The sequence below is a fragment of the Phaethon aethereus genome, assembly GCF_964289735.1.
Source record: "Phaethon aethereus genome assembly, chromosome: 7".
Lineage (NCBI taxonomy): Eukaryota > Metazoa > Chordata > Aves > Phaethontiformes > Phaethontidae > Phaethon > Phaethon aethereus.
Window position 1 is genome coordinate 31,960,462 of NC_138583.1, and position 27,015 is coordinate 31,987,476.

The following is a 27,015-nucleotide window of genomic DNA, read 5'->3' on the forward strand; positions in this document are numbered from 1 at the left end:
TTGGGTCCTTGTGGAGACACGGTAACTCTGATTTCTAGTGCCACCTACTGCTGACATTTACCATCACAGTCGTTCCCCTGGCAGCGGGAAAGGTGAAGGCCCCTTCGGACACACCATGTCCTCAGAACCCCTTCCTAGATTTGGGTCTCTGCAGCATGTGGGCACTCAGCTTTACACCCGATTCAGTGGAAGCCAAAGATTTTGATTTTTTAGCTTTTTATTTTTTAAGTCATGAACCAGAATATTGTAATGAAAAGTATTTCAAGAGAGTAACTTCAGTTTTCGTAGCTGCAGATACTGCTGCTGTTGCCAGCAACAAGTGAAGATGATGAAAACTATATCCGAGGAACAAACAGATCTCTACTGTTGTCTGGAGACTAAAATTAAAACTATTGCACAAGTCTATGTGGCAGAAAGCCAGTGATTTCTAGGGCATAAAATGGTATTCTTCAGTTCAGAGGATCTGGCTTTAGACTATGACAGTGCTGGATTTTACAGAGGGTAGAAAAACACAGGCAGCTTTCCTGTAGGGCCTCTAACAACATCTGGATGTGTGATGTTTGAATTAAAAGAGCACCTGAGTATTTAAGAAACAGATGTTTAAGCCTGTAGGACAGAACTAGCTACAAGCTCAGAATTTTCAAAAGCAGCCTGTGGCAATTACATGTCTAATGGACGCTGAATTTCAATGCTAGTTATGTAGCTAAACAATCCAGGCTGCCTTCAAAATTAGTTTATCAGTTTCTCTCTAAAATTCAGTTTATCTGAAGACAGCTTCCAATCTCAGGTTCATAACATAAAAAAGTTTCCAAAACAAGTGTAAGTGCAACGTGACTGCTACGCAAGCCTTGCACCCACCAGTGCTCACCTGGTGTGAGCCACCCCCCAGAAACACAGAAGTGTTCCGGTTACACGCCGCAACAATACTACGCTCCTGACAATCTACCCCGTGGAAACAACAGGCAGGTGGCTTGCCAGCAACATTTTTATGACTACTACACCACTGTGTCTCAGGAATGAGCAACACCATAAAGCAAGTTGCTGGGTGACCCTGGCATGTATTCATCACGTTCTGGACGTACTGGATAGAGAGTCATTTGCCAATGTGTGAGCTAGAATGAAATGCCCATGCCTACCAGGTATGTTTAAAATAACGCCTGTAGAAGGTTACTTTGGTCCCTGAAAATATTGTGCAGAATAAACGATGTGGTATTTTGGCTGCTTTGTGTGTCTCCAATAACCAAGAAAAAAAAGTCTGAAAAGTTACCAGTGCTACAGAGAGGAAGCAGGATTTCCAGCAGGGCAGGAGGATACTAACTAGGTTTCTCAAATAACTTAAAAGGAGAAACAACCATGCCAAAAAGAAATAAGAATCTCCATGTCATTGCACTTATTCCATCTGCACCACACCTCTCCTTCATTCATATTGTACACCTGGAGAACATACATTAAATGATTACAATATTAACAGGTATCTAAAATACTGGAGTCATTCAGCTGAATGTCTGAAAATATCCAGAGATCTGGTATGTTAAAGCATGAAAACACAAACATACAAGAGCTAAGCTATGTTTTGACATGCAAATTGTTCCAAATACTTTCTTTCAGCAGCAGGTCTCATTCAGTCACAAAACAACTGCCTGTTCACTTCCTGGAAGCTGGTGACAAAACCGTTTCAGCAGAGCCAGGTATTTTCCTCTTCCCATCACTCAACAGGAAAGCATAGGTAGTCCCATGACTGGACTGGTCCAAATTCCTCAACACTTCAGATAACCATTGCTCTCAGGAATTAGAAAAATATATGTATAAAAAAACCCCACCCAGATTAAAGGCTCACAGTTTCTGCAATGCTCAGTCAGGTTTTAATAATTTGTTTCCACCCTTCCTTTCTAAAAAATACTTAATCCTTTGACACTGAAAGGACCTGCCATCCAAGACTCTCGAAGCTCTCTGGACCACAAATCAGGTCTCAATCCCACAAGGACTTTCAGAGATGCCTATCTTTAAAGTAAAAAGGAAGTCTCACTGTCTTGACTCAAACTACTCAACCCAAATCAGGCCCTTTAGCTCAATCTGGTTCATTACAAAGCTCAAGTGACTCAGTGGCACCTGGAAATAGAGTACACACCCCTAAGTCACCTAGATGCTTTGATAAATTGTCCCCCTGTGTGCTGCCAGATTCAGGCCTCTTGTTTTGTGTATGATGCAAATGGTGCCTGCAGTGAGATAGATTCTCCTCCCCCGCCCCCAGTACCCTTTCTTATTAAAATGGCTAAAGCATTGCTATTGTAAATGTACATTGAATCTTCTTTCATGATAATAGGAAATTCAAGTATTTAATAAAACCCCAAAGTATATATTTACACTGTGATCTGGTCAATTCATTTTGGTCAAAAGGCAATAAATACAGAAATCTATGCATTTACTCCTGGAATAGAGATATTTCAGATCCTGTAAATTACTTATCCTGGAATTAAAATGTGAACATGACATTGTGACTAACAAGAATCTTGTCACCTTGATATCTTCCTCCATCACTCTCTCAGCCATCGAAGGACTAAGTAAAAGTTCTCAGTTCGTGCTACTTTGACCAACTAATTCTTCACAACAGTAAAATTAAGGAGTCACACAGATTTCTGTGCCACTTTCACAGTCCAACCAATAGATTAAAATCCCAGTTAAATATATTTCCCATTTCTTACCATTACTTTCACTGGCTGGTCTAGCTACAGTTATTGAGAAAACTTAGCTTCCATTTGTTTTAGAAAACAGATTTTCTGATCATCTGAAAACAGATGTGATCACAATGTCTACCTGTATATACGTAACTGTAAAAAACTTAAAACTAGTTAAAACTTCTACGTTTTAAATGCTGTCAGTTATGCAGAAGGCCAGGGAACTTTATTAACCAATTAATCTCGTATCAGACTTCTTTAGATCTGTATGTCTAAAGATCAAGGGTTTTCAGGATTTGTTGAATCAACATTTGTTTCAATTATACACACTCAACAACTGAATCTGAAAGCTTCTTAATCCCTTAATTTTACTGTTGTTTCACTTCTTTTGAATAAAGAAACTGAGCAGTTGAACATTAATCTAAAGCAGAAAATATGCAATATCATGGCCACCATGTAAAAATCAAAATTTTGTAACAACTCATCTTTCCATGCATATGTCAAAAATGCTGAATCAGCCTAAGTATCAGAAATAATATGCCAGAAAGGAAATAATGTCTGAAAGCCCTTAAAGCTCAGTAACACTGGATATGATCAACAGCAAATAAGACATAATTGGTTTTACTTTTTCAAGCTCCGTCATTAAGAGACTGATTAATTACACAGTGCAGAAATTAAAATCTCACTGCAACTCACTCAAAACATAGTATGCACTGCAAAGCATCTGTATGTCATTTCAAATAAAAGTTTTAGATAAATGTAGTGTGTAGTAAAATTCAGCAACACCTCAGGCTGGTATTGGGTAGACAGAACCATGCTGATGCCAAACGCTGTAGATCTCTCACATGAGTAAGCCTGTATGGTTAAAGGCTGTATATGCAAAATACCAGATGCTTGTGCTGGCAGGTAATCAAATTTCAGGAAAAATGTAAAATAAAACCCAGTGGTCTGTAGCACCTGCCTTTTTTGCATCTTCGTGTTGGTTACTCCATAAAAGTTTTAGTTATGTCTGTTTTATTCTCTGTTCCAGTTCATGCTTGTGTTTAATAAGCCGTTCTATTTCTGTTCCTAGAGTTTGAAGGTTTTCCTTTGGGGGAGGAAAAAAGGATAGGGTAAGTTATACATGGAAAATCAATCAATCAACACAAAATGCACTAATAAGTTAAAATTACTGTTTATATCAGCAGGTTGATGCTTTCAAGTATCTGGAACAAGCGCAAATGATTAGACAGAGTTGGAGAAAACCAAGCTCATTTCAATAAAGGATGCAGAGCTCTCAGCAAGTCTTTTTTTCATTTTAATATTCTACCGGCTGTCTAGAAAGTATAGTGTTCAAGGGGAATGATAATTACAGGAAGAGATTTCCAACTTCCGTGGAACACTGCAGGCCACCTGGCAGTGTGCACATTTTCCAGCGTGCACAGTATTTTCCAGCTTGCTTTCTTTCCCTTCCAGCAGACATGCTGCCCCAATAGGGGTACCCAGCTACTGGGTACAGGGCCATGCCCCTGGCTCTGTGTGACTGGGGGAAAGCATGGAGAGGCCCTTCCCCACTGAATGCACAGGCAGCCCGGAATTTATTTCAAAAAGCAGCCATTTAGTGCAGCGTACAATGAGAGTCTCAATACAAAGGTTCAGCATGGACCATGTTACAGAGCTCTTTGATTAACCCAGTGCTATCCAGCATCACCGATTCACAATGCACTGACTTCTGAAAAGCCTCCTCCTTTTAACAACATGCAACTTTTTGAAGGCAGTATCTCAGAACCACAAGAACATGCTGAAGAACTGGCATAGCTACTCACTTTCAATGTAATATTTTTCAGTAATGTATCTTCTAACACAGCCTGCAGCTTCCTGTTTATCTCTAAGGAGAGTTCCAACGTGAGACCACTATCAGCGGGATGAGATGTATACAGAGATGCCATAATCCCACCCCGTCTACTCAAGTGTACTTTGTTGAAGTCAGAGGCCTCTGATGATAGTGTTCCAGCTTCTTCCCGCAAAACGTAACTCTGAATAATTCTGGGGTGGAAAAAAAAAATTAAAAAAACAAAAACAAAAATTATAGCATTACAAGGCAGTGAAAAGTCAGACATGGAAGTAACTTCAGATTCCCGACATGAGTCATTTTATTTTCAAACAGTACTGTATTACTGAAAAAGCAGTAAAAATCAACTCCTGCAATTTCAGGGTCAGAGGAAAACCTGGGATACCACAAGTGCTACAGGAGATGCTGGTAAGCTGAGTCACTAAAATGTGCGAGGTTTACACATGTAGAAGCATTCTGAGAAAGTCATACTGCTACTGGAGCAAAAAAACAAGGTACTTAAAAAATGCCTCTCTCTGCTGAAAGATTCCGACAGGGAATCTTCAGCTTTCTACAGATGAGACAAAAATTACAAAGTCTCTGCTCAAGACTCTTCACAAGCTGTGATCATGTTCTATGAAATGGTACCAGATAGGCATAAATGTATAGGCTCATTAAGCAAGGGCTACACTTAACAGACAACTGTACTTTCCAGAGGAAGGTATATGCCACAATTTCCTCCTCTCCTAACAGAGGTTCCAGGCATCACCCTGTAAGATGATACTCTCATGTAAGTGGAATCTTGTCTCACATGTTAAATATCGATCACCTTTGGCTCAACTACATTGTTGGTTTGGTATGCATGCCAGACTACCATCTGGAAGTATGCAGTCTCCTTCCAAAACACACACTTTCAATCAGCACCTTTTTAAACACATGAAGAGAATGGACTCCTGTTAGACAGTGGCAGCACCTCAAATCAGCCACCTGGTAACCATTTTGCTACCAAAGAAACATACCATTCTATTCCTCTTGAAAAACTGTAGTAGTAAACAACTCAGCTATTACTGTAACTGCTGGGGAAAGCTAAGAAGAAAAAAACCCCAAGACTAATCCTACCTTTGAGAGCTACTGTTACTGCAGTATTTTTATTGTTTTAAATATTTTCATTTAGACAATTACTTGTCTTACATAAAATCCAGAATACTTCTCTGGAAGTATCAACACTGAAAAACCATATGAACGGAACTCAGAACATACTTCGTTTTTTTCCTGATTTCTTCCACCAGTTGTTTAATGTGATCCTCCATAAACTCCATCTTTTCATTTTTTCGAGCATGTGCCTTCTGTAGCCTTAGTATTCTTTCAACCAAGACAGACTTGTCCACCTCTGGGAAGCTATCCACAGCTACTGAAGATCCAGTATTCTCAGGTGACCGATCCTCATTGCTGCTGCGCGCATTAAGGGACCCTGCCAATACATCCAGATTTGTAAAAGCTCTTTTTGCTTTTATACTAGGTAAAATGTCTCCACTAGTGCGGTGCATGCACTCATTACATTTCAGTAGCTTAGGGTATTTTCTTCAGAATGTCAGTTTCCCTTATATCTTAGTGGGTTTTTATATAAACTATCCTTACATCATTTAAATGATACATGCTGAAACAGCCGTAAGTGTACTTCCTGCGTAAGTACCTTTATATTCATTAATATTACTTTGTACAAGACTGATCTGATTTCAAACCAATCTCTTTTGGAGTCCACTAAAATTACAACACTGAAAACTGTGTACAGACTGACAAAAGCCCTATGTATAACACCCTGCAGAATTGTTCACTTAGAGCTTGAAAAAACATTCCTTTCTTTCTCTCCTTATCTCAAGTATTTCTCTCTCTTATACAGAGAGACTACAGGACACTAACAGAACTAACCAAACTTAAAAGCCAAAGATATCAAGGAAGAAAACAGATGTTGTTTTCAGTGCTAAAATAACCGCTTTACTTCTAACTGGATAGAAAGTAATGAATTTTACACAAATATGCTGATGTCTCTAAACATGCTAATTGATTTATCATTTATACAGTTGCAACTGTCAATAGTGCAATTAAGCAATGTTGGAAGCCACTGCTCGTTCTTGTTTTGCCTCTGGCAGAATTTAAGAGGGTCCTCTATAAACTGGAGTCCTCTGAGCTTCCTCCAAACATAAAAGCAACAAAATAAAAAAGGTAGGCATTTAAAAAGAACCAAAATACATAAACATTATAAACATTAAACTTAAATCTCATAATAAGCACCTACAACTGCATTCATCCAAGCGCATTTTGGTGCTTAAAGGCTATTTTGTCAGCTTTAATGGGCGGCTGCCCACACACTGCATATGCCCAAACCACAGAAAGAGCAAGGCTCATGACAGCACACCACGGCAACCTTATTAAGATTGAAGGATTGTTTTGGCAGCCCTTCTATGTGCTATATTACCTGATGAACTGGAACGGCTCCCCATGCTGCTGACTTCTTTGTCATAATTACCATTTTCCATCTGATCCAATTTCCTCCGTGCTAAAAGTATAATAAAATTATGGTTACCAACAGATTAAAGCCCCAAAATCATAGCGTTACACAATATACACAAACCTCTAATCCTCTCTGACCTGCACTAATTTAACATGGCTTGACAACTGAAAGATAATGGTAGCAACTAAAAACTTCAGCGGGGCGGGGCGGGGAGGGACACACGACAAAAACCAAACAGCCCACCTCCTCTTCCTGCATCTAACCACAAAGCACCTGGATGCAACTTCCACAAAGATCCCTACACCCTGCAGCTGTTGCCAGCTGACAGGGTAATGTCATACATAGGATTAACTGGGAACAATAAGACTTAAATTTGATTTTACTTTCAATTAGGATTGCCACGTAAATAACTACTGAATGACAGAATGGCAACTCTGTTCCAGGATCTCATAACTGTATCACTACTGGGAGCAGAGTGTAGTACTTGTGCCAGAAGCACCACTCATTCAGTAAGGATCAAGAGGGAAAGTGCCCAGCTGTTCATATATATACGAAGACATGGAACTTGTCTTGCACAATGCCAACAGGATCTCTTCTTTCAAATACATTTCAAAAAGATTTGATTATATTAAAATCTGTTTGCCTTCAGAGCATATACATGATTGGGTATTTAATGATTTTACACTTGTTGACAAAATTAGTCATCAGTCTCTCCATATCCATCTTTAAAAAACTGAAGCACTCTGCTTAATATACTAAAAACTAACTGTCACCAGCAATTCCTGATACAGTCAGCAACCATGAAACTTCTAGCAACCTTTGAAGATACTCCTAACACAGACCAGGATCCATATATACCCACAGTGACATTTCAGTAGTCACATGATAACAAAGACCAAGCTCCTTTGAAATAAATCTCTCATTTTATATCTAAGCCTATTTCAAAAATTGCATTTAAGACCAAAAATTGACACTAAGGCCTGTTTCCTGTAACTGCAGATTCCCCAAGATCTAACTTGCTCACTCATTCTCATTGTCTTTAGGGACAGGGAGAGCTTGAAGGGCTACACTCAGTGTGCATACACAGACAGGACACTTCCCCACCAGACACTGTGAAGGGTCTTACAGATGGGGCTGACTCAATATATTTGAAAGAATTTCAACCTAGCTGAAGTTGTTTCGTGAGATCTTTCAGGTTTGCTGCATGCTTGCGCTTCTGGGTAGCCAGTTCATCCTTCAGTTCATCCACGTGGGTCTTCAGCCCTGTTAGTTCTTTCTGCTCTGAAGCTAGCTGAGCCTGTAGTGTCTCAACCTCTAGCTTTCGCTGATCCTCCTCCTTCTGCAACCTGGTGACCTGAAATGGTAGTTTTATTTTCAGTCACATACAAAAAAATGCCAGCCTAACCATACTGTACACTCAACAGTCCTAACTCTGCACTTTACTTTTGACCTGCAAATCATTCACATTTTACATCTACTATTTAGGCTAAACACTACAACTGCAACTGAATATGCAGCACAGTGCAATGCTGCAGTAAGACTCCTGAACTATCTCCAAAACATCTACATGTAGAAAGCCATGCAGAGCTGTACAGTGCAGTCACATCACTTTCCATGACACACTAAGTTTATTAAAAATTACAATCATCTCATAGTACAAACAGGACCCAAGACACAGTTTACAGTAATAGATTTCACAGACAAATTACAACTTTTTGATTGTTTCAATGACAAGTTGCACAGAGAACTCTGTAGTTCCAGAAGAGCAACACAGTAACACCCCCTCATTCCAACGCAGTGTGCCTCAGGACTTCTTTCTCCTTAGAAACATGAGGTATTCATATCCTGCTGCTATTATTCTATCAAATTGGCAAACTCAAGGAGAAATTGTAGTGAGGTAAGACACAAGGTGGAATTCACATGCCACATCTTTACCAGTATCAGACATCTTACTAGTGCAAAAAATAAGCTGCACGCTATACTCACCAGATCATCTTTAGTCTGTTGAACACATTCCAGCTGATTCTGCAGCTCTCTTTCGCTGTAAGAAAGCTTATCCAACTGGCTCTGTAAGGAATTGTTTTCAGACTGAAGCTGTGCATTCTTACTGGTTAATTTTTCAGTGAACATCAATAGCTCAGATTCTCTTTTCCGACTACCTTCAATGTCCTTCTGGAGATCAGCAATCAGAGAATTGAAACCATCTACTTCTTCCTTTAAAGCATTGATTTCTTGTTCATCTCTGTCAAAACAATTGTATCTTATTAGGGATAAGCTGAGCTTAAAGATATGAAATCTTACTGAAATAAAAGCATTCAGGTCAAGACCAAATAAGGCAGAGGAACAAATTAATGACCCTGGCGCATCTGTTAGTCACTGGATGGTTTTAAATGCCAAGGGAGTTTGCAGATTCTGTTTCATGACATGTTGCAGTGCTGAAGTGACAGATATCTGTTATCCCACAGTCGTTAGCTTCCTCAAGGAAGACCATATCTCTGTATTAAACTTCATGAGCTTCGGTACAGGGTATAACCAAAACCCTCATCCAGCAATAAGAGGAAAGTCTGCAAATCCAACAAAGGTGGTCATTCTGTAAGACAATTTGTCTTTAAGAGATGGAGAAATACTCATTTTGAGCTTCTCCAGGGCACCAGTACAGTGACTTCTGAAACACGTCTGAAAACAGCGCAGCTCCGATCCAAAGGACCTGTCTTACTCCGCTATCCCTCCCCCAATCCTCTACAAAACAAGTTCTTGTTTCTACTGAAGCACTCCTATTAGCAGACTTTTGATCTACCACTCGTAAACCATTTGAGTGAGAAAGGCCCTGTCTTCAGTTATTTTAGAGGAAGTGACAGAAATTAATTCCAAAATTAAATAGCTGTTAAAAAAGTTACAGACTAAAAATGTCCTCCTCTCATTTGCTCTTGCAGTATTATTTCATTAGTTTTTCAATCAAAGGATTTTCTACACCTTTCTAAAACCTTACCTTCCAACATCAGCAGAAAAACCCTCACCTCTCTTTCTCCCAAGGCAGTGTGTATATTTAGTTTTATTTTTAAATTTTAAGTTATACAAAGTAAGGGCACATATCTCATTTAATTCCTTGTCAGACAGTGTAATTACGAGAAGGCTCAATTCACTTTAAATCAACAACCCCATATCATCATGATTCTTCAAGCAGAGGTGAGGCTCAGGCAATCCAAATCATTAATCATTCTGAAAATGAACTATAATTTTCTAAAACTTCATTAACTGAATTCTACTAGAATTCCATTACTATAAAATATATGCTTCCAAATAGCAAAATGAGGAGTTCATGTGGTTAATGACAACAGAAGTTAGCTAGCATTGCACTACCAAGGAAAACATCAAATGTATTGCACCCTGCCTTCACAGCCTTTTAGGCTAATTCCACCTTTCAGAAGACTTAAGACTGAACAACTACAGCACTGATTTTTTTCAGCCATTTATGCTACAAAATATGTCACCTATAGCTCCCTTTTAAAAAAATATGCCAAAAGGCTATGCTGGTATTTTACATTTCCAAATACGGTGTTTCATTATGACAGGAGAAAACTCTAGTTAATGGTCAGGGTTGAAGCGGCCAAAATTAAATGTTTAGACCAACCTAAAAGAGATCTCTAGCTTATCCTCAAAGCTCTCCAATGAAGGAGACGAGGCAACACTAAAGGTAATCAGTATCCAGCCCAGCAATAAAGTTCTCCCCAGCATTTAACCTAAAAATCTTTCCTGCAGAACTCTTTGTTGTTATCCTTCCTCCAGTGAACAAAGACAGCTGAACATTCCCTAATAGCCTTTTATACAGTTAAGGACATCTCCTTTCCGTCTTCTCTTCCCCAGGCTAAAGAAACCTGCCACCTCTATTCTTCTCTCATCATGAAAACAGGTAGGATTTTGTGTGAATTAAGATGAATTTACTTCCATTTGCTTCCAGGAAAATGAAAGGCAGTAAGTTTGTTTATTCTACCCAACAATAGAAAAAACAGAGGTCAAGATTCCAGGATTTCTCTTTCATAAATGGTAATGGGAATTCACTGGTCCAGGTTTTAAATCTCTGGTTGAGATTCCACAACTTTATCAAACATTCGATGGAGTACTCGAAAACTGTTCAAGTCAGAGAAGTAAAAGACAATATGAAACTTGATGTAGGGATAAGAAGTGTTGTACGGGAAGGATACTCTAAAAAATTTATCTAAACTGAGTAGGAATCAGAGACAGATATTTAATCATCTGTCAATTACTGAGAGGAAAAGATAACTGGAAAAACACACTGTAGTTTCACACTGTGATCACATTCATTTTAATTCATTTGGCAAGATCCCAAGTGAAAAATAACTGTTATTGATCGAAGTGTAAGCTTTCGTCATCTCTAACAAATTGTAGTTTCCCTACAAAGGCTGATGACACTGTGCCAATACAACTGACCAGCACACAACAAATGGAAAATGCTTCATTCTTTAAACCCTGAGGAAGGCATATAATCACTGAAACGTTTTTCAATGATAAATAAGAACTGTTCAGAAGCACATGAGGGACACATGGGTAGTTCTGCTTATCTGACAATAGTCTATCTCCATTTACGCAACACCATTACAATCAGTGATGAAGTGGCTAGCATTTGTATATTCTAGTCCGTATGTGCCATATGAAAACATGACTATGCTCAAACAGTCCTGAAGTGTCCACAAACCCAACTCTTCTCTGAGATTATTTCCCTCACATTCTTAAATGAGCAAACTTTGACAGAGCAGAATGAATTCCAGTCCATTAGAAATACAAGTGCTCCCTATTATCTGAATATAGCATCTGTCAAATATATAAAATTGTTTTTATTAAATACTTTCATTCATTCAGCACAATTCTGAAGCAATCTATCTTTCCAGTTCAGTTGCTTTTCCCTGATTTTTCAATAAAACATGCACTGGGCAGATACCTAGAAGACATAACTTCCAACAGTGAAGGGCAGAAAGCAAGCACTTCTTATTCTAGTAATCAAAGATATAAGAATTAGACTTATCAGTCTCAATCCCCTCGTCTTAAAAGAGGCCACCAAGCTTGTCTCCAGTACTAGCAATATTGTTTTAGATTAGAAACACACTTAAATTAGGACAAGGATTCTTCAAATTGCAATACATTTGAAAGCATAAATAAATAAATAAAAAAATTCCACATCCCAGATAATCTTTTAAATCATTCCTCAAAGTGCATAGCTGTACCTCTGACGTTGATCCTGCAGATGATCTACAGTTTTGACTCTGTCCAACAAATTCTGAATTTCAGCTTTCTGTCTATTAATGATTTCTTTATACTTGGATAACTCATCTTCTGTTCTTAAACGCTCATCCTCCAGACACTTTACCTAAATAAAAAAAAAAGCAGAAACTATTTATTCTCCCAAACTTCAGAGCAGAATTATTCTCATCAAATGTCTAGATTGTTGTACAAAGCTCCTGTGTTATTTTTTGATGATTTGAAGTAGCTTATAACAATATCCCAAATATTTCAGATCAAATACAGTCAGAAAAATAAACAGACCAAAAAAAAGAAATTAAACAAGTATGATTAACTCTTTCGTCCAAAGACTGAAACTTATCAGTCTAATGGACCAGGATCCAAAGACATCATCTTTCCCCAGTTACCAAGCCAATCCCTTTTTATGTCTTCCTCCCTTTTTCTAAAGTCCTACTGAGCTAAAACCCTGCTCTGGATAGAGGAACTAGCACGTTAATCTATAGTTCATTCAAAAGTTACGGAGAGCATATACTCCTTTACCAGAGGTCACATGTATGACCTCTGCAAAACTAGCTTCACGGGTAGGAAAAGTTTACAAGTATTTTTCATTTTCCAAACTTACTAAATTTAAAAGGTGTTCACTAAAATGTTTCTTACAATTTTTCAGTCAAATGAGGTGCACACCATGCAACAAAACATTGTTGTACTATGGATCAACTGATACTCTCTAAGAAAGGCTACCCAGAGTCACAGTTACATATACCTTCCAGTCTCATGCCAGCCAGTCTCTAATCACACCGTTTATTCCGAAAGTAGTAAAAATACAATTGAGAGATTGAATATAGTCTTGTCCCAAAACCCAACACCATGCTTTTAGCCCCACGGCAATCCAACACAGCACAAATTACCTTTGTTCTCAGTGTTCGAAGCTCATCCATGCCTTCTTTAAATGTTCTCTTCAAGTCTTCCAGTTCTTTTATTTTTGCATGATGTACCTTTTTAAAGAGTGAGAAGCTCCTTGAGAAATTTAAGTGGACAGTTGCATCTCCTGGAGTGTCAAAAAAATCTAGGCCAATGCAGGCCACCACAAGAGCTGAGAGATCTTTAAGGCAGAACATGTACCCTAAAGATTTTTTTTTTTTAATTCTAAAAGTAAAGCCAAGCCTAAAAGCTTGTTTATCCTCAGAAAAACTGAGAACAAAAGTGAGATTACACACTCCAGTTTTAGGTGTACAAAGCTAAGCCACAACAAACCCTGGAGAAAGTTCTAGGCAAACTGAAGATGGCATACGCACATGAGGTGTGAGTAGGTACTACATCATTAGAGAATTTAGCTTTTGGGCTAGCAAATCTCTACACAGAACAGAGGCTGTTCCCTGTTTCTCCTTGCCATATAGCTTGGCAAAACACTGGTCAGAGAAAGGCCTATCATCTGAATTTGTGCTCTAAATTATAGCAACACTCATGTTTATAAATGAAAGAGCAGTTATTTTGTCCTTGTTATATCATCCTTTTCGCATAACTTTGATTTTAGAAAGTGCATCCAAGGTAATAGCTAAAAACATCCTCCAAAGAGCAGGGCTGCATGCAGAAACCTGGGCTGTAGTAGTAGCCCATGTCCTGGTTTTGGCTGGGATAGAGTTAATTTTCTTCCTAATAGCTGTTACAGTGGTTTTGGATTTAGTATGAGAATAATGTTGATAACACACTGATGGTTTTAGTAGTTGGAGTGTTTGTACTAAGTCAAGGACTTTTCAGCTTCCCGTGCTCCGCCAGCGGGGAAGCGCACAGCCAGGACAGCTGGCCCAGCCTTGCCAAAGGGATATTCCCTACCAGGTAACATCGTGCTCAGCACACACAACTGGAGTTAGCCGGGGGGCGGGAATTGCTGCTCAGGGACAGGCTATTGACCACTGGCTGGTGAGCGGTTGTTGCATTGTGCATCACTTGTTTTTTGTATATTCCTTTATCAGTCATATTATTATTATTTCCTCTTCCTTTGCTGTCCTATAAAACTGTTTTTATCTCAACCCACGAGTTTTTTTTCCAATTCTCTCCCCCATCCCACTGGGGGATATTTACCACATATTTACCTCCAGGTGATCAGATCTCTCCTGAATTTGTTTCTCTAGTTCTCCTTTAGTTACTCGGAGTTTTGCATCCAATTCATTTGATTTAATTTCTTCTGATTCCTAAAAGGATTGAAGATACGTAAGTATAGTTTTAGAGTTTTATGTACCCCTTTCTGGTTTTATGAGCATATGGACAGCTTTTTGCATCACTAAGTCTCTTTTCTGTAGCTACGTATCTGATAATTCTGAACATGCCAAGGAAGACCCCCACACTGCATGCCAATCCACAAGAACACTTTCCCTTTTATTTAACTTGCCAAGTAAAGAAATCGGTGACTAGTCATCTCAGCTTTGTAGCTCGCACAGAATAATTCTTTCCTGCTACAGCTTAAGACAGAAAGGGAGGAAAGAGAAGACTCAAATGCTAAACGCTAATTCCACCTCCTGAGAAAATATGCCTACTTGATAGGTTTTTATCATTTCTTGACAGTTTTTCCTTATCTGGTCTGCTTCTTCTTTTGCTTCAGTTAATTTTGTTGTTGCATCTTTGAGACGTTCTTTGGTTTCCTGCAACAACAGTAATAAATAATGGGTTAAACCTATTTATTTAACTTAATCTGGGAAAAGTATTTCTCCTAATAAAAGCTTCCTACTTCAGTCTGGAAAGAATTAACAACAACAACAAAAACGTCCAGCATTATTTTTCCTCTTTCTTCCATTCAGCTATTACTTTATGCAATTTTGTTTGTTCCAACACTGACAGCACAACAAAAGGACCTCTTCATTATGTGCCATGCACATTTTCAGATGATAGATTTAACTCCATCACATAAAAATTGAACTAAGATAACAGCTAATTCATACAAAAAACAAATTAAAAGTTGATCACCAATTAAAAGTTGAAAACAAATGAAAAGTTGATCAAACAGAATCCCCCCCATACATTCTCCCCTCACATCATTTCAACATTTCATGGTACCAGTACCACTTCACGAACCTTGTGTGAATCCATTTCTGTTTTCAATTTGTTCTGAGCCCATTTTACTTTGATAACATGAGAATTGATTTCTTCTTTCAATTTTTCTATTTCTCTGTTGAGTCGAGTGGCTTCACCATCCTAAGAAGAGGTCATAGATTTTATTTTATGGATTTAAATCATCCAGTGCTTCTACAAGAAGACTCCTGCTCAAGTGTCAAATGCAGGGTTTTTTTTTCTTACTGTCTGGATTTTGCAAAAGCATGCACAGACTTGAGTGCTCAATAATGCTTTAGCCTGTAATCCAGTGAAAAAAACATCAGTGTTCTGGTTTGAATAGCAAGGTAAGGCTGCATTACTGTTAACACGCATTAATGTTACATATCTGTCACAGGGCAAAGCACAGTCTAGAGTTCTGATCTAAAATAACTACCTCCTGGGTAAGCTGCACAGTCCTCTTTTTGTTCTTTTTTGCCAAAAGGATGAGGAAACACAGGTTCAAAGTGGTGAGGCCACATATTATACAAGGCTACAGACAAAAATTGCAACACCAGTGGAACGGTATTACCAACTATAGCGGTGCAGACTAGCGTGAGCACTGACAGCAAAACGTAGGCAAGTCAAATCACTAACCTCTAAGTCAGTGTCAAGCAAGGATGTTAACAGAAGCATATATTGCTGGCATAACCTTCTATACCACTATCCACAAACCACTGCATTAAGCCAAATTTCCAGACTGTGTTTCTGAAAGTAATAGGGTCATCTTAACCAAAAAGTTTAAAGCAGCACTGTACGGGGGCAGTACAATTCCAGTAACCCTCAGGAGTTATGAAGATAGATAGTATGTTAAGTTCTGTTTAGGAAACCTGAAGTCATGCTCCTGCTGCCTGTTCATGTGAAAGAGGACACTGAGGTGACTTTGTGTTTCAGAAGCATAATTTTTAGGACTTTTATTAAGATGTATTTTTCTGATTGATTTGTGCATAGTACAAGTGCTCAAAAGAGGCCAAATCAAAGTTTGAACCCCATTAATTTATCAATTTTTGGAACTTTCATGTGAAATAGAATTGTGAAGGACAATACAAAAAGACATGCATAATTTTAAGAGGCTGGTGGGAATCTCACTGCCTTCTAAAAAATGGAAAATTTTTGGAATTTGGGCCTGAAAAATCCTATTGCTTTATTACAAATTTTTAGTAGTACAAATGAGAAAATACTGACTTAACACACGGAAAAATAGCAAAAAAGGCTGCAATAATCTAATGCCATTATAGTCTTTTAGAAAAAGAATTCAAACAAGCTAGAAATTCCCTCAAAATCCAGGCATCTGCAACAAGCAGTCTTTTCAATTTTGTCAAAAAACCCTAATGTTTCACAAACTAGTATCCAGGGAAATGTTAAAAGGAATTTCAAATACATGACAATGAGAACTCAGTAACTTCCTCCCCTTCCCTTGGAGGAAAGGCGTTTCCACAGCTATACAGCAAAACCCAATAAAAACAGGTTTATTGCACCAAGTAAAACTGCAAACAAGCGATAAGGTTGTTCTGATAGTACTTTTAATCATTCACTCAAGTCATACAGCAATACTTAGAGCACCTTAGTTTCATAGAGCTGGTGCAATCTTCCTTTTTCCTGAGAAAGTTGTTTGATTTTGTTAGTATGCTTTTCAATTTCTTTGTTTGCATCTCTCACTCGTCTCTCAAGCATCTCCTTTTCCTTTCGGAGGTCAAGTGACTCCTTCTCCCCTCGGACATATTTCATCACCATTGTTTCCTTCTCATGGCGTGCTTCTTCACATTTCTTGTTTGCCTTGAAAAATATTAAAATGTAATGAATCAATTTTGTATTCCATAATTAGCTTTTGTAAGGCACTACTGGATATTTTCAGTATTGCAGTATAGTAGCATAACAAAGCAGGTTTCAAAAGCTCCAGTTTTGCAAAGACTAACATTAGATCCCATGTAAGTACTGGAATTACTCATACTTATAAAAATAAACATGCATCTAAGGAGCTACAGCTTCACAGCTAAACATCTCAAGTGAGTTATCAACACATTAGTAATTTGGAATATAATTTGTTTCAGAAGGAAAGAAGTGTATTTGGTAAGTTTCATTAATAAAGTAATTTTGCAAATACCCAGTCCCAGTCCTTTGTCTTCCCTCACCCACATGCGAACTGCACCATCATTATCCAGTGGCTTATTTTTCAGAGGGCTTATTTTTACAGATTCCCCCTACCCCAGCACTAACAAATTCTGCTTCAAATAAAAAAAAGAATCAGACACTGAGTTTTAGAATTCATACAATAGAGAAAATACTTGTCAAAACATGATATTAAGAAGGAAAAAAAAACCCCAAACATCTCTGCTCTCAGTAATACATCAGACAAAATAAGAGCTTTGTGCTGGAGTTGAGAAAAATATTAATTTTGTGATAGCCTGTCTGAAAAAAGCCACTGCCAGCTTTTACCTCCTTTTGAACGAAGATCAGCTTACAGGCAAGGAAAATGAGTTTTTCGTGAGGGCTGAATTCCATACACACAAACAGACACACTAAAATGAGTTATCAGTCACTCTAGAACATTAGCAACTACTTAGAAATTCACTGATGCCAGTTATCAAAAATGCATATATAACCACATGCTAGTAGTTCCAATTTTGGAAAATTTTGCCTTACCTAGTGATCTAACAACCTAGGCTGCATGTTTCCTACAAGAACCAAGTTTGTTGGCAAGTTGTTCAATAATTAAAGCTTTTCCATATTACCTGCTCCATTCGAAAAGCCATCTCTTTGTGCAACTGCTGAATAGCATTTTTGGCTGCTGCATCTTGAGTTAAAAGTTTGTCTTTACTAGCTTTCACTTCTTTGTTAAGCTCTTCCATTCTTGCTTCCAGCTAAAAGATGACATTATGATATAATTATAGGGAAAATAAGACTTTGATCACGTTTTGTACAGGCAGGAACATATCACACAAAGTTAGATGCTTCAACAGATACTCACCTGTATTTTACACTTGTCAAGCTGCAACCTACCCATATCAACATCTAGCTTTGCATTACAGTACAAGCATGAGATATGTCAATTCTCATCTTCAGTGAGACTGAAGATGCATCAAATGAAATAAAATACGAAGTATAGTAATTTACTACACAAAAAATTAGATTGACAGCAAATGCTGGGGTGCCAGAGCAGAGATGGCTGCTCTCTGAAGTTGCTTCACCTCCCACCCTTTCGTTGCTATCCCTGTGCCATATCCTACACTGTGCCAGCAAAGCAGTCATGCATCCATACTGAACTGGACTGGGAATTAATTCATTGAAAAATAAGTCAGCAAATAGAGAGGCGCTTAGTCATTGTGCTGGCACTTTTTTTAGACGCCTAGTGAACCAAGTCAGAGACCTGATCCAGCTGGAGAATAATTACCAATGTTCAACTGGAACGCTTCCCAGAGCATGTTCACTGCGCAGTCATGCAAGGTCAGTAGAAGAAGCAGCAGCAGCACTAGCGCAAAAGCAAGTGGTGGCTACAGAAGCTGTAAAGCAGCCCAAAGGTTGTTGAAATTGTGCCTTAATGACTATCCTCTTGTTGCAGGGGAAAGCCAATTCACCCAAGTTAGTTTGGTTTGGTTTTGGGAGGCTGTGTGGCATGTAAAAAAGTTACAAGAACCCAGGGTCAGTATCTTACATTTTGTGCAGTTCCAAACTGCTACATAAAAGGCAAGAACAACCTAAAACGCTTCTGTTACCACACAATGAATTAATCACACCCTCTTCAGCTTTGCAAATGAATCATTGCCCATACAAAATAAAAGTTTTACACATACAAGCAGGCATGTACAGTTTGTCTGCAGCTGTGAATGCAGCCAAGCTTTCACTGACTTGAAATCTACCAGAAAACACTAATTTAGAAATTGTAACATTAAAACACTCTTATCAAAAATGAAAAAACTCAAGTGTTTCACTGCAATGTATTTTACAACTCCAAGTGCTATCCAGCTACAATAAAAAGTATTACACTCCAAACCAGTATTTTCTGAAGTCACTTGCGAGCATGTAATATCACAGATCCTTCTTATCTGACCAGAAAGCAAAAGAAAATCCCTTGCAAGTATTTTTTTTCATAATAGGATAAAGCAATTGCTGCATAATATAGCTTCATGAAATCATACAGTGAAGTGTTTTGAAAATGAATTTTCAAAATTGAAATTCAAAATGAAATTTGAAAATGAAAAAAGTGAAAATCATTTTTCCATGATATGGAAATTGCAGACAGAGAAAACAAGTAAGATGCTCATACAGATTTATTCAGGCATATGCAATTCCAATTTGTAGCTCAAAAATAAAACTTTTCAATTCCATTTTCAAAGATTCTTTGAAATTAAACAAAGACAAAGTTTCTACCTACATTAATACATTCGTCTGGAACATCACGAGCCTAACACACTGAGAAAAGATTTCCGAGTGATGTGGACATTAACAGAGAAACCTGACAACTAGGGTAGTACCACCAGTACTTTGACAAACAGAAATTAATAATTTAAATGCTACCTCTTGCCAGATTTCTAAGCTGTAATCAATTTATAAAGCAAGGCCAACCAACTGTAGGAACATTAGCAGATAACCGTAACAGACAAGCAATGACACCTGATGCGATACCTTCTCTTCCCACGCTAAAACCAGCCTATGTCAATGCACACTCTATGCCCCCCTTTGGCCTGCCATGGTTCTAATAATTCCTGGATATAGTAACTGATAATACCAAAATAATGTGCAAGACCACAGTTAATATGCTCTACTCTATACAGGTTCCACATATTGTTAACATTTACAACTGTAACTACACATCCATCCACTTCTATTAGCAAATGCAGTAGTTAACAGCAGGAGATAAAGATGATAAAAGAGTCATGTAGGATCTCCTTTATGTCTACATACAAGAAATAAATCATCCCATCAGGATAAAAGACTAAACTTGTCATTTTTTGTAAAAATGTCTAACAGGCTTTCAACATACATTGTCTCCAGCACGAAGCCAAGGTACACATAACCTGCCCACCAAGGCAACCCATGGAACAGGAACTCTCTTGACTTTTTAAAAAACTTCCAGATATGGAACATGAAGTGATCTGAATCCAGAAAGTCAGTTTATCCAAAGACACTAAATGCTTTTAGCCAGTGAACAATATTCCTTGGAATGGCAAAGCAGATTTAGTCTCATAAAAAGCTTAGGATAATAAGCACAGCCATTCCTTCCTTTACATTCCTTCTTTCTCCTCTAACAAGATGTCCTTGGTACCATAAGCAGTGAAAATAGTCACATCCTATACAGGTGAGATACTAACCAGCACTTCTGTTTTGTTATCTGTACCTGTTTAATAATGTTGAGGTGCTGCTTTTCTGTTTCTGTTCGTTTTTTCAATTCATCTTTTAAGTTGTCTTTTTCTGAGCAAATTTCCAAAATCAGTTCCTGATGTTTTTTATTTTCTTTAATCAATCTGTAAAGAAAGAGAAACAAAATTAAGTGCAGTCCTGGTTTGTTTTTAATTTTGAGACACGATTTTTCCTGTTTGATCTGCAAATTTTATTGGGAGTTAGAGCCAGAAACAACAAATTGCTTGTTTCCAGCATTTGGGCGTTGTTATTGCCCCAAACGATGAAGTGAGACATTTGGTACCTCTATGCAACTACAGAACTGTAAAATGCTAACAATTTTAAGGTACTTGTAAGACAAGTAACTTCCAGTCAGATAGCTCCACCAGTCAAACGCCTGAAAACACAGGTACTGTGCTCACTTCATGCATTGCTCTGAGTAGCCCTTAAAGTTCACAGCCTGGTAAGAAATGAAACCCTGATTTTCCAAGTCCTAAGTACGTACGTAACTACAACAACGTCCATGCTCATACACCTTCTAAAGCTCAAATTTTTAGCAATTGTTTGTTCCTTTGCAGCTCATCTGTTTGAAGCCTGAGTTGAAGCTAAGAAGTATTTAGTCTGACCTTCTAGCACTGCAATAGAAGATAGTTATATATAAACCTCCTAAGTTACAATGTTAGAACTGCTGAATAAACAGTCTCAAATGTATATAAACATTTAAAGATACAGTTAAATGGTGGATATTTTAGGCCACTAATTGCATGAATTTGTGGGAGGCATGTGCTTACCTGAACAAGATATTTGAATAACCCTTTACATATATACTTTCATCTTTAGCTTCCCTCCTTTGAAAAAAGAAAACAAATCTCTAAACAAACTAGGCTTCTAAATTACAAGGAATTCAAAACCATCAGTGGAAGAGGGTTTAGCACTTCTGAACTAGTTTTTAATCTGTTAATGAATACTCCAGGATTACAAATTCTTAATTCACACAATTGCCACTCACTGATACATCTTACATCTGATCACAGGAGACAACTAGGCTATTTCCTGAGCAACGTTACAAGAAATTCTGCTGATCATAAACTAAGGCACAAAATCAACCCAACCCAGAATGCCCTTTGGAACAAAGTGTTTCACAGCCGTTTTACACTCTTGAGGTGAGTCCCCAAGAGTCAAAGGGCTGCAAGCTGGGATAGCAGCTGACAAAAAAAAAAAAAAAAAAAAAAGAGACTGAAGACATGTTTGTGGAAAAAACTGTGTGTGTACACATAATACATACATATATTTTATATAAACATTTGTCTCTAAGAAAGTAGAGTGTGTGAAAGCCCATGGCTGAAAACACTGACCTACCTATGCATTTACCATAACCAAGTAAAACCCAAATAACTTGTTCATTTATGGACTCCTGCAGTTACAACCATCTACACACCCACTACTTCAGATTCCCACCCCTCCTCCTCCACAATTACTGAATGTCTAACTATGCATTCACAAGCCTTCCTGTCATCAACTGACTTTCCTCACATTTATCATTTTTATCAGAGGTTAACTGGTGAGGTGCAAGAGAATACTTTCCCTACTCTGTTTTTTGGGCATCTCTTCTCCCTCTCCTGGTTTTCCCTCCCTTTGATGTCCTCCTGTACCATGGTGTCAGAGTGCCTTAAATGTAGAGTAGGACACTCATTTCCAGCTCTGCAAGAGGGAATAAATTGGAAGTTAGAGGCTACGTTTTGTCAGCCAAACACATTTCTAAAATGGTAACAGAATATGAAACACCAAGTGGGGAATCAAGAAATCAAGCAATGAATTGGTTTTTCATTAATACAATATTCTTCAGGTAGTGCACTGCCTCGTAGAACTATTAAGCCCATTTTATTACAGCACAGTTTATAAGCCATGCATTTCAAAAACAGTAGACAGTAGTTTATCTACATATGACATTTCTAAGTCAAAGAAAGCTCTCGACTGATTAGCAACTTTGTTGGATTATGACAGGAGACTGAATGCTACTCGAAAAAGAAGTAAGCAATTTCAAACTCATTGATGAAACGCATACAGTGGGAGTAATTACAAAGGTTCATTTCTACAAAGACAAATATGGACTGAATGAATCCTGGACTATTTTTATATCACTATTACATTCACAGTATTTAAGTAATTCTAGTCATTGGCAGGCAATTCAACTGAACAGTTGGCTATTCAGTTCCTGCCAAATTCCACAAGAATTTAGAGATCTAAGCACACATTTTTATTTAGTACATACCACAAGTAAATATAATTCCTCATTTAAAGAACATAATTTTAAAAGCTCATTAACCATCCTTACAACAATGCACAAGAGACTACTTGTTTCATACCAAAATGCTGTATGCAGTTGCACACAACATACAAGCAAAATTGTTCAGTACACACCTCCATTTGTGATGAGCATACTCAAATACTCACTTTTTTATAATTTGTTCTTGTTCCAGGTACTTATCCTGCACACATTTTTCAAACACGGCCAAGGCATGTTCACCCTTTCGCACACCATTTGGGAATTTTTGTTCCTTCGAAAAATCCGTAGATAAGAGTTCAGACTCTATTTCCTTTAGCAAATCCTCCTGTGACGAAGTCTGATGTATTGTGGAAATAAGCTTCTTTGTGCAGTCGGTGTCATAAGGACTTTCTGAATAGATTTTATCGCTAGATTTTTTCACAAAGTCAGACTCCTCCCTTAGGTCCTGTAATATTTCCATTAACGACTGTTCCATCTGATTAGCTTTTGGATCTTGTCGTTCAAATTCTTCACTAGATATATGTTCTGTTTTTGTGGAGTCTTCTACCTTTCTTTCAGAGCAAGCACTGGCACAACAGTCTGCCCCTTCACACTGCTGCTCCTGTCTTTCTGCCAGGGACTCATTGTTGCTTATGCCAGTAACTGTTGAATCCTGGTCCGAGGGTAACAACCGTAATTCCCTTTCCAAGACACCAGCATCCTCTCCAGTACAACTGATGCTTAAGCAGTCCTTCATTCCAGACGTTTTATCAGACTTCTCGTTATCTGGGGACCTGGAAGAGGCATCATCTGACAGACTGACTGGCTCTAGTGTGCTTTGCATTTCTGGGAAGTATCCCTCCATCACTTTCCTTTGGAAATCTAGAAGTAGAATTTACATTACACAACATTATATCTTAAAATCAAAATTGAAAGAGATTGAGAGAGGGGAAAGAAAGGCTACAGGAAGTAAAATTCAAAGGGCAAAAATATTTAGATATGTAAGTGTCATGCAGAGTTTGTTGATTTTCTTCCAGCCTAACTTTTAAGTAAATGCTCCAGTACAAGTTTTTCTAAAAGAAGTTGAGAAATCAAGGATAGCAAACAGGAAGTATTGGGACATAAATGCCAAGACAATAAAAAAAGCAGAGCTTTTTAGAATTAATAATTCTATTATTTCAATCCAGAGAAAGTCCAAGTTATCACCTCTGAAAAACACTCAGACATAAAAGAACAATAAAAAAAAAAAATCTAGAGTCTTACAGCTTTCATTTTCTTATACACTATTTGAAAGCAGTAATATGCCTTGACCTACTCAGTTTTACAACATAGGGTGGCTACTCCCTCATTCAGCCAGAATATACAACTTCCTTACTGGTCTTCACTCACCATCCATGCAGCGAAATGTATCTGTACCCAGCAACCTAAACGAAGGAAGGGCCTGGGGGAGGGTGGGGGTGAGATTCTTTTTTTCCCATCTGCTTTCAAGCAGCCAAAATCCCTTGCTCGAAGAGCACAGATGGCCTGTGGCAGATTTGTGCTCTCAAAAAGTAGCTTGCAGAGCAAACATTTAGGGAGTTGAAAAGCCATGTAGAAAGTGTTCTGCTAGAAGGACACCATACTGAGATCCAAATAGCCAGAGCACTTACAGAAGAGCCTGGGTGTAATGCTGTACCTTCTTTTTCAGGAATCCCAGATGGTCAGGTGTCTGGAAAGACTTCTGGCATTTTTAGCAAGCACAAAAAGCCCTTATCATATCATTGCCCTTAGAAGAAATTCATTACAGCAGTCATAACTTCTAGATGCAACCCTATTCTCTGATACAGGATAAATTAGACTATTTAATAACAAGGCAAATTTTTAATTTATAAATTCAACTCTGCTATTCCAACAATTATCTCAAAGGAAGGAGTAACCTTGCCATCTTGCAACACTGAGCTTGTTTTCATACTTGCTTTCTCATTTGTTTAGCTTTCTCTTACACAGTCACACAGTCCAAGTCATTCAGCTACACAGTCCAGGCCCCACACTCTGACTCAACCTGAAGGCAAACCCTTCATGCTGCTGGGCTCCACTCCTCCAGAGTCCTACCTTATTAACCAACCCTCAGCACTGAGGCTTGCCTTGTTAGAGCAGAGGGATGCATAGAATCCCATTAGGCCTGTGACTACTTGCTACCACTATCACCTTTCACTATTAGGTATAAAAATCAGGTAAGGAAAAAAAAGCAGCAGCCTCAGCCCAGCTGTTTCTACCAGGAAATACAAACAAAAAACCTACCACCAGTACCTGAAACCAACAGTTGGGCTACAACCGCCAGTTTCAACAAGAGGAAAGCATAAGGAAAACTGAGCATAAGGCTGAAAGCATGAAAGGGAACACACCACGACAAATGATGTCCACATCAAATGACAATTATACATTTTTAAGTAACAAGCAAATCACTTTTCCTTTTTCGTTTCAAAGCAAAAACCTCAATGCTACAGCCCCTAAACCAGTACAAACCAATAGAAACCAGAAAGCAAATAGTAAGGAAAGCTACCAATGAGGCAAGAGATGATGAATTGAGAGTCTATATGCAAGGTGAAACTTTTATAAGGACTCCCCATTTTACAAACACATCTCCTCCGATATTAATAAAATCTCTGATTCCCCTTTGCATGAAAGGATTTATGCTTAGGTCAACATGGGAGCCAACAAATCCATCCACTTGGTTTGTGCAGACAAAACAAATTGCTCTTCTGGTACCTATCTACTTTTTGAGAATTTCTGCTAGTAATGAAACTTCACAATGTACTACTGCTACTCTAAACTAAAACAAATGAAAGAAACAACCCCCACTGACAATCTCAATCTGCAGGTAAAGAGAATGAACATAACTGCAAGAAAAAGCATTCAGTTTCATAGTAGCGGCACACGCTAGTTCCTACTTAATTAAAAAGCTGTTAAAAAAAAATGTTTTGAGACTGGTGCATTTAGCACAGTCAATAACCATAAGATAATCTGCAAATGATGTAGTTAAGAGGGAAGAGAAATTCATCTTAAGCATTTGTTCCCTCTTGTCACAGGTAGCTTATGACCCACACACTCAGCTGTAGAAAGAGACTGTATTAGTATAAAGCTGAGGTACAATTTTTTTCCTATAGCGGTTACTCTAGTCTAAGTTCTTGCTGACACTTTCTCTGGAATGATCAGAGGGCTTTTTTGGCTCATTTTAAGCCTTTTCTAAAGTACTTTCTAAAGTGTTATAAAACCCAAAAAATGTGCAGTTGTTTGATGTATTACTGCCTAAAAGCTGTTTATCACTGCCCAGCTGCTGCAGTTCACTCCCACAAGAAAAGTAGTGGTAAAATCAGATATGCAAACTTTGATGTTGGTTACTATACCTAAAAATCTACAGTCCAGTCAGCAAACTGGATGGTATTTCTTTTCATACGAAAGCAAGCAGGTGAAAAATACAGCCCTGTTAAGACAGTACATTGGGAAGGATACTAAGTTTTCATCTTATTATATTACTTCCTTCTGTAAATACTACTGTGAATTAGTATTAGAGAGAAAGATTAATTGATGTGGAAGCAGAAATATAATTATTTGCATAACTCAGTTGCAGAGCAGTAAGATGCCACTAACTCCATATCTGTAACACCTTACACAATATGAATCATAAATAAAGCATAGTTTTTGTATCAAATGCACGGTGAATTTGAACAGTGATTATACAAATCAGTTAAAGCATGAAAAGTAAATCATCATGATTCAGTGTTCCCTGCAGACCTACTCTAATTTTCAGTCGTAAGAACATAATTTACCACATTAAGTTCATAGCCTTTCCAATTCCAATGCATTGGATTTTAGCTCTACCTGCCCAAATGTATCTGAATCTGCTCACGATCTGAACAGATTTTTTTTTCCCTACTGCTGCTGGATATTACTAGTTTTCATGTTCTAAGTACTAACTCTTAAACAGAAATAAAACAATTGGTCATAGGATCATAATTTATCTTCGCATCAGAAATATCCAGACAAAGAAATCATGTGGATCAACTGTCAATGCAAGTTCGTCTTGATATTCAAA

General features: G+C 38.0%; 1 protein-coding gene across 1 annotated transcript; it reads right to left on the reverse strand.

Moving 5' to 3' along the window:
- Positions 1 to 3,678: 3,678 nt before the first annotated feature.
- Positions 3,679 to 24,530, reverse strand: CCDC186 (coiled-coil domain containing 186; the record flags this gene model as incomplete). The annotated part of the gene is made up of 15 exons (XM_082002477.1): positions 23,129 to 24,530; positions 20,673 to 20,799; positions 18,070 to 18,198; positions 16,901 to 17,113; positions 15,323 to 15,442; positions 14,788 to 14,892; positions 14,347 to 14,445; positions 13,162 to 13,248; positions 12,238 to 12,380; positions 8,984 to 9,239; positions 8,162 to 8,351; positions 6,962 to 7,042; positions 5,746 to 5,956; positions 4,481 to 4,700; positions 3,679 to 3,762 (listed from the first exon to the last, which is right to left on the reverse strand). The coding sequence occupies exons 1-15, from the start codon at positions 23,803 to 23,805 to the stop codon at positions 3,679 to 3,681; spliced, it is 2,742 nt and encodes a 913-aa protein (XP_081858603.1). The 5' UTR covers positions 23,806 to 24,530.
- Between the last annotated feature and the right edge of the window lie 2,485 nt (positions 24,531 to 27,015).